General features: G+C 48.5%; 1 protein-coding gene across 2 annotated transcripts in view; it reads right to left on the minus strand.

Moving 5' to 3' along the window:
* KCND3 (potassium voltage-gated channel subfamily D member 3) overlaps positions 1-16,047 on the minus strand; it is a 392,094-nt gene that overhangs the window by 16,464 nt on the left and 359,583 nt on the right. For both annotated transcript variants that reach the window (XM_048496708.1, XM_048496707.1), the window contains exon 5: positions 5,169-5,261. In XM_048496708.1, the coding sequence (XP_048352665.1) occupies positions 5,169-5,261 (93 nt within the window). The remainder of the gene's footprint in view (positions 1-5,168; positions 5,262-16,047) is intronic.

Below are 16,047 nucleotides of genomic sequence, written 5' to 3' on the forward strand. Positions count from 1 at the left end.
ACCAAATATGCTCATAAGCACTTGGTATTTACAGAGCACATGGGCATGCATCTGGATGTGAGTGCATTCTGTCAGCTTTCCTGCTCAATGCCACTTAACTCTCCTCATTATAGCCTTTCTGCTTTTGTCCTTACAGGCCCTTACAGGCCCCACAATTCTCAGAACACCCTTGTTGGTGGTTAGAAGAGTTTATTTCATCTTTCTTGCCAGCTGGAAGGCTGGTTGGATCCAACTCATGGTTTTTTACCTCTTTCAACCGTTGGTAGGAATGACTGCCAGATCAGCATTAGCTGTCCTTAGGGCAGAAAAAAAAAGTTTTCCCATGGAAAACCTGTACTTCTGGTTCTCTGCTGCGCTGCTCAAATGGAAACGGTGGGATAGTTTTGTCTTCTGAAGCACAGTGGAAAAGGGAGAGAGACAGAAAGGACATGGATCCAAATGGAAACAAGAACTTATGGAATACAACTGATGGCAGTGGTTGAGAATCTATACCACTATGTTATAAACAAAACAACACATCCAATCAATTCATTGGAGCCAAGATGAGTATGTCACACAAAGGAGTATTGCATCCAGAAGTTTGTTTACATTGCAGAGTGACAGGCACCTGTCATTTCATGCTATTCATGAGATTTCTATTCTTTCTCGCTGGCCCCTTCTGCACAGCACAAATAAAATGTCTTGAGGAAGTTAAAAAAAGGATTTTGGGGAAGAAATCTGCTGTCGTGAGCCAGTCTCTAGACACCAAGGACCCTGCTTCAGAGTCTGAAGACACTGTGGAGCCAGAGGTGGCTCCTTGCGAGGAGATGCAGGTGTCAGAGCCAGCTCTAAACCCTTCCCAGCAAGCCAAGGCAGAGCCTGATGCTGTGCAGTTGGGAGATCCATCAGGAATCTCAGAAGACCAAAGTAATGAGCCAGCTGCACAAAGGAGACAGAGGCAGAGGCTACAATTACAGAGTAAAAGGAAAAGTGCTTACATTGCTGCTTGGTATGGCAGAAGGCTGTGTGAAATGGAGACATCTGCATGCATCTGAGGAGGACTGAGTCCTTGCAGGGTCCTAGCCTCATTAGCCAAGACCTCCTGTATAAACCCTGTCATGGACTTGGCTCTGCCTAGGTGTAATGAGTGTACTTCCTGGTAAGCACCACATGTCTGGTCTTATTCTGACCTCTGGCTATCCGCCTGCCTGATCTTCTGCCTGAGCCTTGAGCCTTGACTGCCTTGACCACACCTTTGCCTGCCCTGATTCTGGACTGTTTTGGGCTATAAGTTGCTTTTTGCCTGCCTGGACTCTGGTCTATCTGGCCATGCCCTGGCTAGCACCTGCCTGTAGCACATCTACACAGCTTTCCCCCCAAGACTTCTTCAGGACCTTTTATTTCCACTCAGCCCAGCTTTTTGTAAAAATGCTATATGAAATCTTTTTTCTTCAAGTTGGTTTGAAGACATTTCCTGCTTGCTGTGCAGAATGTAGGAAATGTCTTATTTTTTCCCACCCAACCTCTAACTGCTCTTACATTCATTTTTACTGCATCTTGTGCCTGCCATTTTCTCCCGCTTGTGATTATTTCTGCCGCCCACCATTTGGTTAAGATTTCCCTTGGAGATTTCCTCTGCTTGCAGCTCAACCACCCACTGTTTCAGTGTATAAAGGTCATGAATAAAGTTTGTTTGATCTCATGCATGTGTTTTTCCTTTTTTGTTTTGTTTTGAGGGAGGTGTCTTCAAAGCTATGATGACTCGACATATGCACTTATTCTCAGTTTTCATATTGTGTCATGTAGCCTCGAAGATACTTCCCTCAAAACAGAGCAAAATGAAAAGGAAAAATGACATGTGTACCGAATTGGCAGTCAAATCTAGCTTTATTCAAGTACTTTTTACACAGAAATGGTGAGCAGATTAGCTGTAAGCAGAGGAAACATCTGAGGGAAACCTTCACCAAATAGCCAGCAGCAGGGCTGAAGCAAGGAGAAACTGTGCCCAGGGCATGCATGCACCCCACCCTGGTGCGTGCCTGGTGCATCATGCACCCCCCTGTCCCCTTGGTGCTACACCACTGGGAGAATCTCAAGTGAAAGAAAATGGCAGGCACAAACTGTGGGAAAAAATGAAATAAGCTCTTATGAAAGGTGCGGAGGAAAAAGAACTGCTTCCTTGGCAATGATTATTTTGGGTGAATTCCCACTGAGAAAATAAACCTTGTTCCCCCCAGTTCCATAAGATTCAGCACCTTTTCATTGCGGTCTCTGCCTCCCCACCGCAGCATGCATCTGTTGAGGGGGTCAAAGTTAATCCCAGAATAACTATTTCCATGAGCCCATGATCTGCTCTGCAGCTCTTTCTGATTGGCTGTTGTGTTGGGGCGGGAACGTGACCCCATGGTCCCACCCCTCTGCTTGAGGAAGTTTTTTTTAATTTCTGGCTGTGCAGTTTTGTAGGAACATAGGAAGTCTTTTTTAAAAAACCTTTTGGGTGGAACTTGCTATGCAAAGGTGTGATTGAGTGCATTGTATTGCAGGAAGGGTTATCAGTCCATTTTTAAAGTACTGATAGCCAAGATTTGTTAATTTTCAGAGTCTCTTCTTTCTTGTTGAAGTTGTCTTGGTGTTTGTGAATTTCAGTGGCCTCCCTGTGCAGTCTGACATGGTTACCTTCAACCAGTTGAATCTGGCCATGAAAGCCTTCGACAATACAATGAACTGTATTGTTTTTCTGCTGCCTCCCCAACGATGCGGCCTCGGACCACATTTTTCAAAAAGGTGTACCACCTTGCCATTTTTTTAAAAAATGAAGGGTGAGGGGGAGAGCACGCGCCAAGGCCAGGATGGAGCCGAGTTGAGCACTGAAGCCATGGGGACTCCTGGCCCAAACCGGGACTTTTACCGTGAGTATCACACGCCTTTTTGACCATGGGGAATCGCCCTTTTACTGTGCTATGCAGACAAAAAAAGCCAAAGCAGTTTTTTTAAACGTCTGCAATATGTTTTATTTGTGCTCTGCATAAAGAGCTTCTCTCTCTCTCTCTCTCTCTCTCTCTCATTTTCTTTCTCCTATGGTAAGCTGAAGTGGAAAGATCTAACTTCTTAACGGTGGAGCTTTTAGCTTGAGCATGCCACTATGTTTTCATTTCCAAATATCATCTACCAATCTACTGCCAATGCAAATCAGATTTACATTTCAGACACCGACTCACAGCAAACTACTATTAAGAACAGCCCATGTCCTTTAAATCTTTATGGCACTATTAGATAACAAGCTTGGAAAGTGGTAATGTGGCCTTCTGAAGGGAAGAATCTGTCCAAAGCAAAAAGTCATGCTGAGAAGTCGATGCAGCTCTGCAGCTAAGGTTAATCTTATTTTGGGTTTCACTTATTGTTGGCTCAGTGAACTGCGTCATGAGAAAAACAACCTTTTGTGTTCTTTTAGATTTTAAATATGGAGATGGTCTAAAGAGGTGCTTGGAACACATTAAGTGGCTTAGTCTAAGTGCTACACCAAGCAGAATGACATACTTTGAAGCACATTGACTCCAGTGGACTTAGAAAGGTGTTAACGATGTTTTGTATTGGACTGTACACCATCTAAAACTGGCTGCATTACAGAATAATTTACAGAACTCTGCTACTCTCTCCTGCTGTGTATGCCAGATGCAGCTTTACTGCATAAACAACAAAAGGTAGTACCTATTGCTGGTGTATCATTTTGAGCTTGCAATAGGTAGAAGACATTTTCCTGTATTTTCTTGCATCAGACTTAAAAGAGGTGGCAGGATGCCACAGAGTCCTCTCTGTATCAAGCCTACCATGAGCTGTTCCCCAGAGACGAGGATAATGAGTAACAAAAGAGCTCAGGTTCAGTCCTTGCTGCTTTAAATTGTAAAACAGGAAGAAAGACCTTTGTGTTTAATGTTTTGGAGAATTGCTACCTGGACGTTTAGAAAATACTGACTTGGATGAACCTTTTGCTTGTCTCATTTAAATATAAAGTTCACTGTGATATGGATGCTTTTACTTTATGGATGGCTTTCATTTATTCATCAATATTTTGGAGGAGTCTCTCTTTAACTGGAGGTGTGTTTTTTTTTAGTAGTTGCAAAATGTGTCCCAGATGGTTAGTTCTATTTGGAAGACTCAGCCATTGCATTGAAATGGTTGGCAAGTTTTCTACCAACCTGTTTCTGGATGTACCTGGGGATTTCTGTTCATTAGTTGCCAAGGGTGGAACTTTCCTGGATAGTGGAGTGATACATTGGCACTACTAGAGATCAAGAACTGATGCATTTCCAAGATAAAGCTCATTACCGCCAAAAATCCACTTCCAAAGAGAATGAGTTGCTATTGTTAATTTCAAGTGACAGTTCCCTCACAGCTTGATTAGCCCAGTCTTCACCTCCTGCAGCTGATGCCAAGTGGTTATGTTCAACACACTTATATAAATAACAAGTGGTAACATAAGAAAAGACTGTGCTTTGTGATATAAGTATAAACTGTTGATTCCAACTTGTCCACAATGTTAATACTTCTAAGCCAGGAATAACAAAAGAAAGATCATGGGCTGCTTAATGGGCCCCTGGACAAAAGCCTGCTATTTTCTGAGATCCTCAGAAACATCAAATACTGGGCAAGGTAGACTCTAGCTTGATTCAGAATCTCTCAGTGTGGATGTATGAATATCTTCCTTCAGTCAACCCTTGCTTGAAAGCAATAAGTACTGCGGTAAAGTTGAAATCAAAAGTATGAAATTGTATTACAAAATATGACAAAATTAGACCACCTCTGTTTTAAGCAATGGCTACAATGAAAGAGTTTACCAATCATGGTATATCATTGCAAGTTACTGAGATTAAACATTCCACCAGGGGTAAGTACACATTTTTATCTCAACCAAGGGGCATATAATGTTATGTGTTTGCATGATGTATCCTGCAAAAGATATAGCATTCCCACATGTGAGTGTTTAGCAAGGTTATAAGCCTTAGCAGACCAGGTGCTCAAGAGCAGCAGCAGCAGAAGGCCATTGCTTTCACCTCCTGCATGTGAGCTCCCAAAGGTACCTGGTGGGCCACTGCGAGTAGCAGAGTGCTGGACTAGATGGACTCTGGTCTGATCCAGCAGGCCAGTTCTTATGTTCTTATGTTCTTATAAGGTTTCCTTTTGCTACTTACAGTTGTTTTTTCCAGGCAGTGCAGCAGGTGGTGATGCTGACTTTCTATTAGAGAAGTGGATTTGCTGATGTTGTGCTCATCGTCAATAGACCCCTGAAACAGACAGAATAAAAGCAGCTTGAGACTCTCGGCACAGAGGGAAAAGCAACAACATTAATGACTGAAAAGGGATGGGAGGAAAGGGAGATAATTTTATCATAAACATGAGTTTTCTTACTTACTTGTCTGCTTGGGGAATCAGGACAACGTGTGATGGCCAGCTCGGTTATTGAAACAGATTGCTTTATTTATTTTATTAAGATATTTATATCCAACTTTTCTCCCCAAAGGGGACCCATTTGAAGCGTTATTCCTTTTCCCCCCAGAGCTATCACAAGACAATCAAAGGGGCATTTCTAGATCTCCTACAATGTCACTAAACAGGCTGGGGAGCACTTTTCAGATCACACTCTTAAAAAAAACCCTTTTAACCTTTTAAAAACTATCTTGTGAATGCCTGACCCTCATACTGAGTCAGACCATTCATCTATCAAGGCCAGTATTGTCTACTCAGACTGCCAGCAGCTCTCCATGGTCTCAGGAAGAGATCATTCAGATCGTCTACTAACTGATCCTTTTGACTGGAGATGTCAGGAAATGAACCTAAATTTTCTGCAAGGAAAGCAGGCGCTGAGCCACAGGGCCATAACTCCTCCCTATCTGCTTGGCTTGCTTATGCTCCACCCTAAGTACTTGGCTTGCTTATGCAGATCAGCTCTGACTTCACTTCCTATGACAAACACATTCCAATATGTTTTTGTTTTTGATACTTGTTGATGTCTTTCAAGTCTTGGTAACATAAATAGCTGTCAGGATCACAGTGGAGGTGAGTAGGCGGAGCTTGGTCTTTAGGGCAATGGTTGGCAGCACCAGATCTTTTCAGCAAAAGGCAGGATTATTTGTTTGTGTACCTCTTGACCATAGTCTTTATTCTGAATTAAGTTATGCAATTCTTTTCAAAACCAGTCTTATCTCCAAAGTTATCCCCCCCTTAAGCTACTGCAGTACAGCATTGGGCCTATGCCATAATAGGGTGGCCAGACTGTTTTTTGTGAGGGAGTAATCTGGGGACACCAACAGCACATGCATTGTGACATTATTTCTCTTAAGAAATTGCCAGAAATGCTATGATAAAACTAAAGTTTCCAGTGATTCCTAGAGTGATGTGATATCATTTCTGAGTTTGCCCTGGAAATGATGCAGCAAAGTGATGCAGCAGCGTATGCAATACTGGCATTAAAAACAACAACCCTTTTATCGCACATCATTTGGAGCATTGGTAGGCACTGAATGTTGCTGGTGGGAGGTGTTCCACCATAGTGGGAGGTGTGGCAACACTGTATCATTACAACTGAAGTGGCATCCTGTGCCAGGCAAGTATATGTAGCCAACTTGTTCTGTTTCTCTCTCATACTGTTATAGAGCCCTACACATTCTTTCACTCTTTTTTTAAAATTTAGGTTTACTGCTATGATGGGGAATAGGTCAGTTTTACTGCTAGGCGAGGCTCTCCCCTCTTGTTTCCAGCCCACTCTGAGAAAGCCCCAATAATGACACAACCATGCTGTGCAAAAACTTCTTAATAGCATGGAGCACAGCACTGGATTCGTTTGTTCAACTTGTAACCAGAGATGTATGTAGGAAAAATGTAGCCCGGTTCAAAATCTGAGTTTTCCCCCCCCCCCCCCCCCCCCCCGTATTGGCTGCCCTCCCCCACCATGACCAAACAGTTTTTTTGCACCAGGTAATCTCTTGTCTTGAAGTCAGTGTATGGATCAGGGGGTAAGGAAGAGAGGGGTGTGGGGGGTGATTTTATGCCTCCCATGTGACTAAATGGTCACAACCCAGGGACATTTGACCCCATATGTCCCCCTGGGTGGTACGCCCCTGCCTGTAACCATGTTAAAAATAACAACCAATCATCTGAATAGAAATCACAGCTTGCATGAAATAGTCTATAGCTTTAACAAAAATAATAACATTGTTTATCTTTCCTGGTTCTTTAATAGTTCGATGTCTTTATACATTAATGAAACATGGGGAAAAATGGGCATTCTCTCCAAACTTGGTTTGGCCTAAGAAAGTAGCTCATGTACCTTGGGAGGCCCATTTTCTTGGACTTTAAAGCAATCATACTGTTCTAATAAGGATACCATCTGGTAGTGAAGCACCTGTTGTGTCATTCTCCACTTGAAATACTTCTGTGGGTGCTACAGATTTCATGAATGGGCTGTGCACACCATTGAACTTTTAATTCATCCAGGATTTGCCCAGAAACTGTAAGGAGCTAACAAAATGCAGGCTGCTTGGCCTTTTTGATACACTTGAAACAGGATTCTTTTCCTCTTTGTTTTGAGCAGTTGCAGCTTTGAAAACTACATGGCTAAGGCTTTTTTTTTTGGTATTAATTTAAATTCCCTGACCCTGAACTCCACCTCAATTTCACAGCATGTCTTCTTTGATCACTGCCATCAATTTTATTTGTGTTCAGTAGTGGGGATTTTCAAACACCATTAGATTCATTAAAATGGCAATTATGTGTTTGAGGAAGCTCCTCAAACCTGGTGTTCAGTAATATGATGGCTTAAATTTAGAGGGGCTACTTTCCTAATGCTGTCTACAGCTTCATCAAGTAAAATGATCTTGTGACTTTATCATTCCTGTTGCCACGGTATCATCACTATCATAGCATGCTTGTATTGCAAATAAACTTGGTAAGTAGTTTTTATAGTGTACTCACAGCATTCCAGCCTATGTGAAAGTTCCCTTTCAGAGCGTTTGCTCAGAAGGGGCATCTAGGAATCCCTCAAAACTCTGGTTTTACCATAGAGTTTCTTCAATTTCTAGAGACATGTGACATAACTTCTGGGTTTCCCTGGAAGTGGCCTCAAGTCATCTTCCTGGCCACCATTTTAAAAATTCCTCTCCCACTGCCACTCCAAGTGGGGAATATAAACAATAGACAGGAGATGTTAGCTGGTGAACTTGCAATCCTGCACAACTGGGCCATGCCTAGTGACCAGCACTGTGTAACTGGTATTCCTGGGTAGATGGTGCTGTGATGAGGAATGGGAGAAAGCTGAAGACAAAATGGGGCAGAACAGACTGGCCAGAGGGTGGGAAGGAGAGAAGGAAGCAGGAAAATGGGAGAAGTTTTTTTTTTCAGGGAAGAAACAGATGAAATAGCGAGAGAGGGAAAATTAGACGTCCCTGCAGTTTGTATGGGTCTCCTACTTGTTCTTATACTAATCACACAGCAGTTTCCTACTACTATTTCCTACTCTTTCACCCCCTAATTTCATGAATAACTACACCACAGAAAAAGGGTGGCACACAACATTGTTCTCTCCTCGACCATTTTATTTTCACAACAACCTTTTGAGATAGGTTCAGATGAGTGTATTTGTCTGGCACAAGGTCACCCAAAAAGCTTCCAAGGTACAGTGGGGACTCAAACTTCGGTCTTGCAGAACCTAGTCAAACACTGTCTGATTTTCCTTTCCCCTGACAGCGTTAAGCCTTTAAAAAGCTATGGGAGGTTCTAATCACAGAGGTCCTGGTTCATGATGAGTTTGGCCCAAGATTTTTCATTTCATTTTGTTACTGCTGAGGTTAATTCCTTCTCCAATTTTGTGGGGAGACTTCAAGTTCTTAGGAAAGAGTACATAAAGCCAGACACTAACACAAAATAGTAACAGAACTTGATTATTATCTTAAAGTTTTAAAAGGAAGAAATGGAAGAATATCTGGGACATTTCATTATGGGAGGTGGTCAATGAATACAAACATTTCTCTTGACTAAACAGATAGTTTGCTCTTTGGCGAATCATCTTCAGTACATCGGTTGACTTAGAGATGTGCACGGATTCTGTACAGTGATGCCATCAGAACTGAGCAGGGAACTTTACAGGGTGGAGAGTTCTCATTAAAACCCAGAAAATAATTCACTTTGTAACTTGCAATTAAGGAAATAACTAATTTGCTGTGAAGATTAATCATGTAATGTTTCCAGGCTCAATATTTCTGAACTTAACCCCCCCCCCCACACACACACAACTAATGTCAGCCAATTCCTTCTGTGATAAATGCAAGAAGACAGCTTAAGCACTAGTATCACACAAGTGCTCATAGAAGCGTGGCTGTGAATTTCAAGAGCACATTTGAACAGAGGACATGTCTCAGGTTGCTGTAGGCGTGCGAAGCTGGCCCTTTCAATAGCAGAAGACCTTTTCTTTGCAGAAAAAAAGCCCTCAGGAATATTTTGAGGTTGAGCCAGGATAACAAAAAAATTCAAGATCTTCCAAAATCTTTCTATTTGCTGGCCTGTTCATTCCAAAGGAATATTCTGAAGCACTCGTGAAGGACCAAAATTACTCCAAGGTACACTGTGTACTAGATTCAGTTCAACTCTCTTTGATTTATAATGGAGAGAAAGGCTTGAAGGAAAAAGTGTACTAATTATGCTACACCTTGTGGGTATGGGCAAGTGGTAGCCGGTGAATCATTTTCTGGTGGATTCCTTCTTCAGTTGCTGCAAGGCAGTTGAGAGGGAAAGGGGACTCTCATCCTTTTCAGCAACCATGGGGAGGCAGTAGGCAAACTCAGAGTTTCTAGCTAGCTTACTGCTCTTGCTGACATCAGACATGCCAGACAGCTAATAAGTCAGTGACCACACATTTGCACAATGGTGATGGAAGTGCCTTCTCTCTCCATCCCTTCTGCCCCACAGTTATGAGAAATTTCACCTCTTTCTTGATTGATCCATAGTGGTAGTTGGCAGTTCTCACTTGCAGACCAAGTTCACTAGCCTCAGCTGCTTTGGTTCACAAAAGCAAACAGAGAGTCTTGTGGTACCTGCAAAACTGCCATATTTATTGCGACATTAAGGACAGATGCAGGCACTTTCCAATTCTTCTGGAACCTGTCTTGAAGGAATGTGTGTTGCATCACAGCTGTTGATGACAGGACAAGGCAGAAAGCAAAGTCTCAGGCTCCCAGATCATGGATGCTTTACCATATTTTATGATTAAATCTTGAAACATTGCACTGAATTAAGTAACTTTTCCCCCCATGGTTTGAGTCATATGGGACTTTTGGTTCTCAAATTTTTTTCCATGGTGGGCTAGTGAAAATTCTAGTCTAGCTTGTACAGATTAGTTGTAAGGGGCAGTGAGTGCTACCTTGCATTCAGAGACTTCAATTTTGCAGCCTATGAGCATATCTGCTAAGATTAAAAGTGGAATCAATCTGCCTACGCACTTGTGGTGGGCTTGTGAATATTTTTGTTGCTCTCTATAAAAAGTAGATCTGTGAACACTGGCGGCTGACAGCTAGACCTCTTCAGTATTTGTGTGTTCACTGAACGCTCATAGGGGATTGTTTTTGCTGGTCCTGCCAAATGTCTGCAGCAGTCCCACATGCATGTTGGTTCCTCTATGTAATCAGAAACATGCAAAAAGTAGGATTCGGGTCACACATATGAGTGTATGTGCATGGGGCTCACTGTAGACATTGGACTGAATTGAAAATGTTGCCCTTCATTGGATGGCCGGGCAAGCAGATGCAAACCCACTCCCTTCAATGCACCTTTAATGAACACGCAAACCGACATGAGAAGAGTGCTTATAACCAGGCCATGAAAAGTGTCACCTGTTGATTCCTGTGGATCAAATCCTTGTTCAAGGCACAAGAAGCAGGCTAAGTCGGTTTTAGTCTGGTCAATTGGCAGCTCTAATTTTTTGTCCATTTTATACCAATCATAGACTTGAATTCACCAGAGCATTTTCTTAGATGGAGGGGTTTCTGCCTGCAGAGAATGACTTCCTGAACATCCCCCATCCCAGAGGTGGGCTGCAGCCGGTTCGCACCGGTTCGATAGAACCGGTTGTTACATTGTCTTCAGTTCCGCGAACCGTTTGTTAAAGATTAACTTCAACTCCTTTGATACATCTTCCTCAGTTCTGCAAACTGCCGGTTAATGATTAACTTCAACTTCAACTGACCCAGCAAGTCTGTTAATGATTAATCCCCCTCCCCTCCATGGCAGATGCTCCTTACCTCTGCTTTGTTAAACGCTCTACCCTTTGTGGGCATATGGGGATGGGGAGTGCAGAATTTGGTGAGTGGTTGATTTCTGTGGGCAGGTCGTGCTTCCTGCAAGTGGCAGGCTTGAAGATGGGCCCGCCGGCTCTTGCTTCGGTCTGGCCGGCGGGTCGCCGGGAGATGCGCCCGCCCCGAAGCAGCGGGGCAGGCAGGAGGTAAGTAGATCGCGGCAACGGCCTATAGCCGGCTGCGGGCGAGAGATGCGCCCGCCCTGCTGCCCTTCCGCATGAAGCTGGCAAAGAATGTGGCCTGGGCTCAGCCTGGCCGGCCGGATTGAGCCCCGCCCCGAAGAAGCGGGGCGGGCAAGAGGTAAAAAAGCTGCGACGGCACGGCCTCGGCCGGCAGCGAAGGCAAGAGATGCGCCAGCCTGCGCTTCCTGCAGGCATGCGGGTGAAGATGGGCTCAGCGACATTCGGCCTGGCCGGCCGGCCGGAGAGCACCGCGCCGCTAAGCAGCGGGGCGGGCAGGACGTAAAGACCGCTGGCGCAGCCTGGCCGGCCGCTGAAGCGAGGGATGTGCCTCACTCCTGCTGACCTTCGCGAGGGCGGGCAAAGATTGGACCCGGTAGTTTACCTGGCTGGCCGCCAGGGACAGCATCCCGCCCATAAGCAGCGGGGCGGGCAAGAGGTAGTTTAAGCTGCACGGCCTGGCCGGCGACGTAGCTGGCAAGAGATGCGCCACTTACATGCTTCCTGCAGGGCGGGTGAAGATGAAGGGATCGGCTGGCTTTCGGATTCTGGTCGGTCATTGAGCACCCGCCCATAGCAGCGGGCGGGCAGGAGGTAAAGCCCACGGCACGGCCTGGCCGGCCTTTGGCAGAGGATGCGCCCGCCCTGCTTCCTGCAGGGTGAAGGCGAAGATGGGCCCGCCGACTCGGCCTAGCTGGCCACCCGGAGAGCACCGCGCTGCGCTAGCAGCGGGGCGGGCAGGATCAGTAAAGACCGCTTGAAAGCGCCAGTGCCTGGCCGCCGCCGGCGAAGGATGCGCCCGCCCTGCTGACTCCGCAGGGCTGGCAAAGAATTGAACCGGCAGCTTGGCTCCTGGCAGGTCGCCAGATAGCACCCGCCCAAGCTAGCGGGGCTGAATGGCAGGAGGTAACCGCAGCCCACGCAATACGATTCGTGGCCGGCCGCATGGCGATACGCTCTGCTTCACCTGCAGGGCTGGTATCGATGGGGACGGCTGCTCGGCTTGGCCGGCCGCCCGGGGAGAGCGCACCGCACCGCAAGCACCACAGGGCTGGCAGGGAGGGGTAAAGCCGCACGGCACTGCCTGGCCGCCGCTGGCAAAGAGATGCGCCCGCCTCTGCTCCTGCAGGGCGGGCAAAAGATGGGTGCGCGGCCCGTGTGGATCGTAGATTCGGTCGGCCGCCGGGAGAGCCCCCGCCCCGCCAAGCTACAGCGGGGCGTGGCAGGAAGGGTAAAGCTTCCACGGCACGGCCTGGCTGGCCGCTGGCGAGCATGATGCATCCGCCTCTGCTTCCCTGCAGGCGCTGGCGAAGATGGAGGACGGGCGTGGCTCAGTCTTTGGCCGGCCGCCCGGGAGCTCGCCCTTAAAGCACCAGGGCGGGCAGGAGGTAAAGCCCACGAGCACGGCCTGGCCGGGCCGCTGGCAAGAGATGCGCCCACCTGCTCCCCTGCAGGGTGGGCAAAGATGGCGCGGGGCGGTGATTGATCGATGTCTGGCCACAGCGGCCGCCTGATTAGACAGCACCCACCCCGCAAGCAGCGGGGCGGGCAGGAGGTAAAGCGCCCACTTTACGGCCTGGCCGGCCGCTGGCGAGAGATGCGCCCGCCCTGCTTTCTGCAGAGGCGGGTGAAGATGGGGACGGGCGTTCCGGCCTGCAGAGGCGGTTTAACGGAAGCGGTGCGGCGGTGGATCGGTCTGAAAGTCGTCAGCCTGGACAGCACCCACCCCGCAAGCAGTGGGGCGGCAGGAGGTAAAGCCCACGGCACGCGGCCTAGCCTGCCCAGCGGGCAAGAGATGCGCTTCCCGCCCTGCTTCCTGCAGGGCTGGTGAAGATAGGGGACGGCGGTCCGACCTGGCCGACGCGCCGAAGAGCGCCCGCCCACTTAAGCAGCGAAGAGGCGGGCAGGGAGTAAAGCCCACGGCACGTACCTGGCCGGCTCGCGGGCAAGAGATGCGCCCACTTCTGCTTCCCTGCAGGGTGGGCAAAGATGGGTCGCGGCGGTGGATCGTACAATACCGACTGCCGTCGAAGGGCAGGAGGTAAAGCCCGCGGCACGCCCTGGCCGGCCGCGGGCAAGGGATGCGCCCGCCCTGCTTCCCTGCAGGGCGGGCGAAGATGGGCATCGCTGACTCGGCCTGGCTGGTCACCGGAAGAGCACCCAGCACCGGCAGGAGAATTAAAGCCCACGGCAACGGCCTGGCCGGCCTTGGGCAAGAGGTGCGCCCGCCCTGCTTCCTGCAGGACGAACCAAAGATGGGAGACGGCGGCTCAGCCTGGCCGGCCGCCGTTTGGAGAGCTCCCGCCCCGCAAGCAGCAGGGCGGGCAGGAGGTAAAGCCCACGACACGGTGACCTGGCTGGCCTGCGGGCAAGAGATGCGCCATGCACAAGCTTCCTGCAGGATGGAGCAAAAGATGGGTCGCGGCGGATTAGATCGATACTGGCCGGCCAGCCGGGACAGCGCTCCGCCATAAGCAACGAAGTGCCGTGGCAGGAGGTAAACCGTTTCAACGGCATCGGCCTGGCCGGCCGACGGACAAAGAGATGCGCCAGCCCTGCTTCCTGCAGGGCGGGCTTAAGATGGGGACGGGCGGCTGCGGCCTGGTCAGCCGCCGAAGAGCTTTCCGCGCCGGCAGGCAGGAGTGTAGTTTCCACGGTTATACGGCCTGGCTAGCGGCCATGTAGCGGGTGAGAGGTGCGCATCGCCCTGCTTCCAGCAGGGCGGTGAAGATGGGGACGGCGTGGCTCATTCGGCCTGGCTGAGCAGCCGGGAGAGCTCGCCCTGCAAGCAAGCGGGCGGGCAGGAGTGCGAGCCACGCGGCTTGCGGCCTGCGCCTGCCGCTGGCTTAGAGATACGCCCACCCTGCTTCCTGCAGGGGCGGGCAAAAGATAGATCCGGCTGGCTGCGGCCTGGCCGGCTTATCGGGGAAAAGCGCCGTAGGCCCCTGCAAGCAGCCAGAGGCCGGGCAGGAGGTAAAGGACCCACGGCACAGCCTGGCACGGCAGCTTGAGGCGAGAGATACGCCCTTCCCTGCTTCCTGCAGGGCGCGGGCGAAGCTGGGCCCGGCGGCTCAAAGCTCATGGAGCCGCAGAATAGCGGCAGGAAGAGCACCAAGCGGCTCATGCTGAAGCCACGGGTTCCCGACCCCTGCCTTAGTAGGAGAGCAGGAACACCACTAAATAATTCAGCCTGTTCCTCCTGGCTATTAAAGAGTAAAGTAACTCCTTTTTTTGTTAAAGCGTTCTACCCTTGTGGCATGGGGATGGGGAGGGCAGAATTTGGCCAGTGTTTGGTTTCTGGTGGCGCAAATCTTTCTATCCTGGTGGCAATGGGGATGGAGAGGCAAGGCAGAATTTGGCCTGTGGCTTTGCTTTCTGTGGGGCAAATCTTTCTACCCTGGTGGCATAGGGATGGGAGGATGGGGGCAGGAGTCGGCAGGCCAGTGTTTGGTTTCTGTGGGCAAATCTTTCTACCCCTGGTGGCATGGGAATGGAGAGTGCATGCAATTTGGTCAGTGTTTGGTTTCTGTGGGCAAATCTTTCTACCCTGGTGGCATGGGACTGGAAAGTGCACACTCTGGCCAGTGTTTGGTTTCTGTGGGCAAATCTTTCTACTTTGAGTGGCATGGGGATGGAGAGTGCATGAATTTGGCCTGTGTTTGGTTTCTGTGGGCAAATCTTTTCTACCTACAATGGTGGCATTGGAATGGGGGAGTGCAGAATTTGGCCAGTGTTTGGTTTTCTGTGGGCAAATCTTTCCTACTTTGGTGGCATATAGGGATGGAGAGTGCAGAATTTGGCCAGTGTTTACGGTTTCTCTTGTGGGCAAATCTTTCTACCCTGAGTGGCATGGGAGATGGAGAGTGCAGAATTTGGCCAGTGTTTGGTTTCTGTGGGCAAATCTTTCTACCCTGGTGGCATGGGAATGGAAAGTGCAGAATTTGGCCAGTGCTTGGTTTCTGTGGGCAAATCTTTCTACCCTGGTGGCATGGGAATGGAAAGAGATTACAGGAGGAATTTGGCCCAGTAAAGCTTGGTTTCTGTGGGCAAATCTTTCTACCCTGGTGGCATGGGGATGGGGAGAGGAGTTTTTGCTCCAGTGCCGCAGCTCCGTTTTGCAAAAACTGTCTACCGTCTAGTGGGTGGCATTGGGGTGGAGTAGGGAGATTTTGCCCAGTGCCCCTGCTGCAGTACCGCCCACCCTGCTCTGGAAATCCCTTCACCCAGAACTCCCAGACCATGCCCTCGCCATGTTGTGCCCCACCCTGCTCCGTTTGGCACTACGCGACTGTTTGAATCCCACCACCATCGGAACCTGTTGTTAAAATTTTTGAATCCCACCACTGCCCCATCCCAGTGCGGCCCAAAATGCCCCCTAACATTCTATGACATTTGGGCCTGTGGGGGTGGAAAGGTGGGAAAGTCCTAGTCCATGAGAATACATTCCTCTGTCTGCAGAAATGCTCCGGTGGATCCAAGCCAGAGTTTCTCCCAAATAATACTAGGTACTTCTTTAAAAATGCCAAGTATCTTTTGACTTAAAATCTAAA

The sequence above is a fragment of the Sphaerodactylus townsendi genome, linkage group LG05 (genome assembly GCF_021028975.2).
Source record: "Sphaerodactylus townsendi isolate TG3544 linkage group LG05, MPM_Stown_v2.3, whole genome shotgun sequence".
NCBI lineage: Eukaryota > Metazoa > Chordata > Lepidosauria > Squamata > Sphaerodactylidae > Sphaerodactylus > Sphaerodactylus townsendi.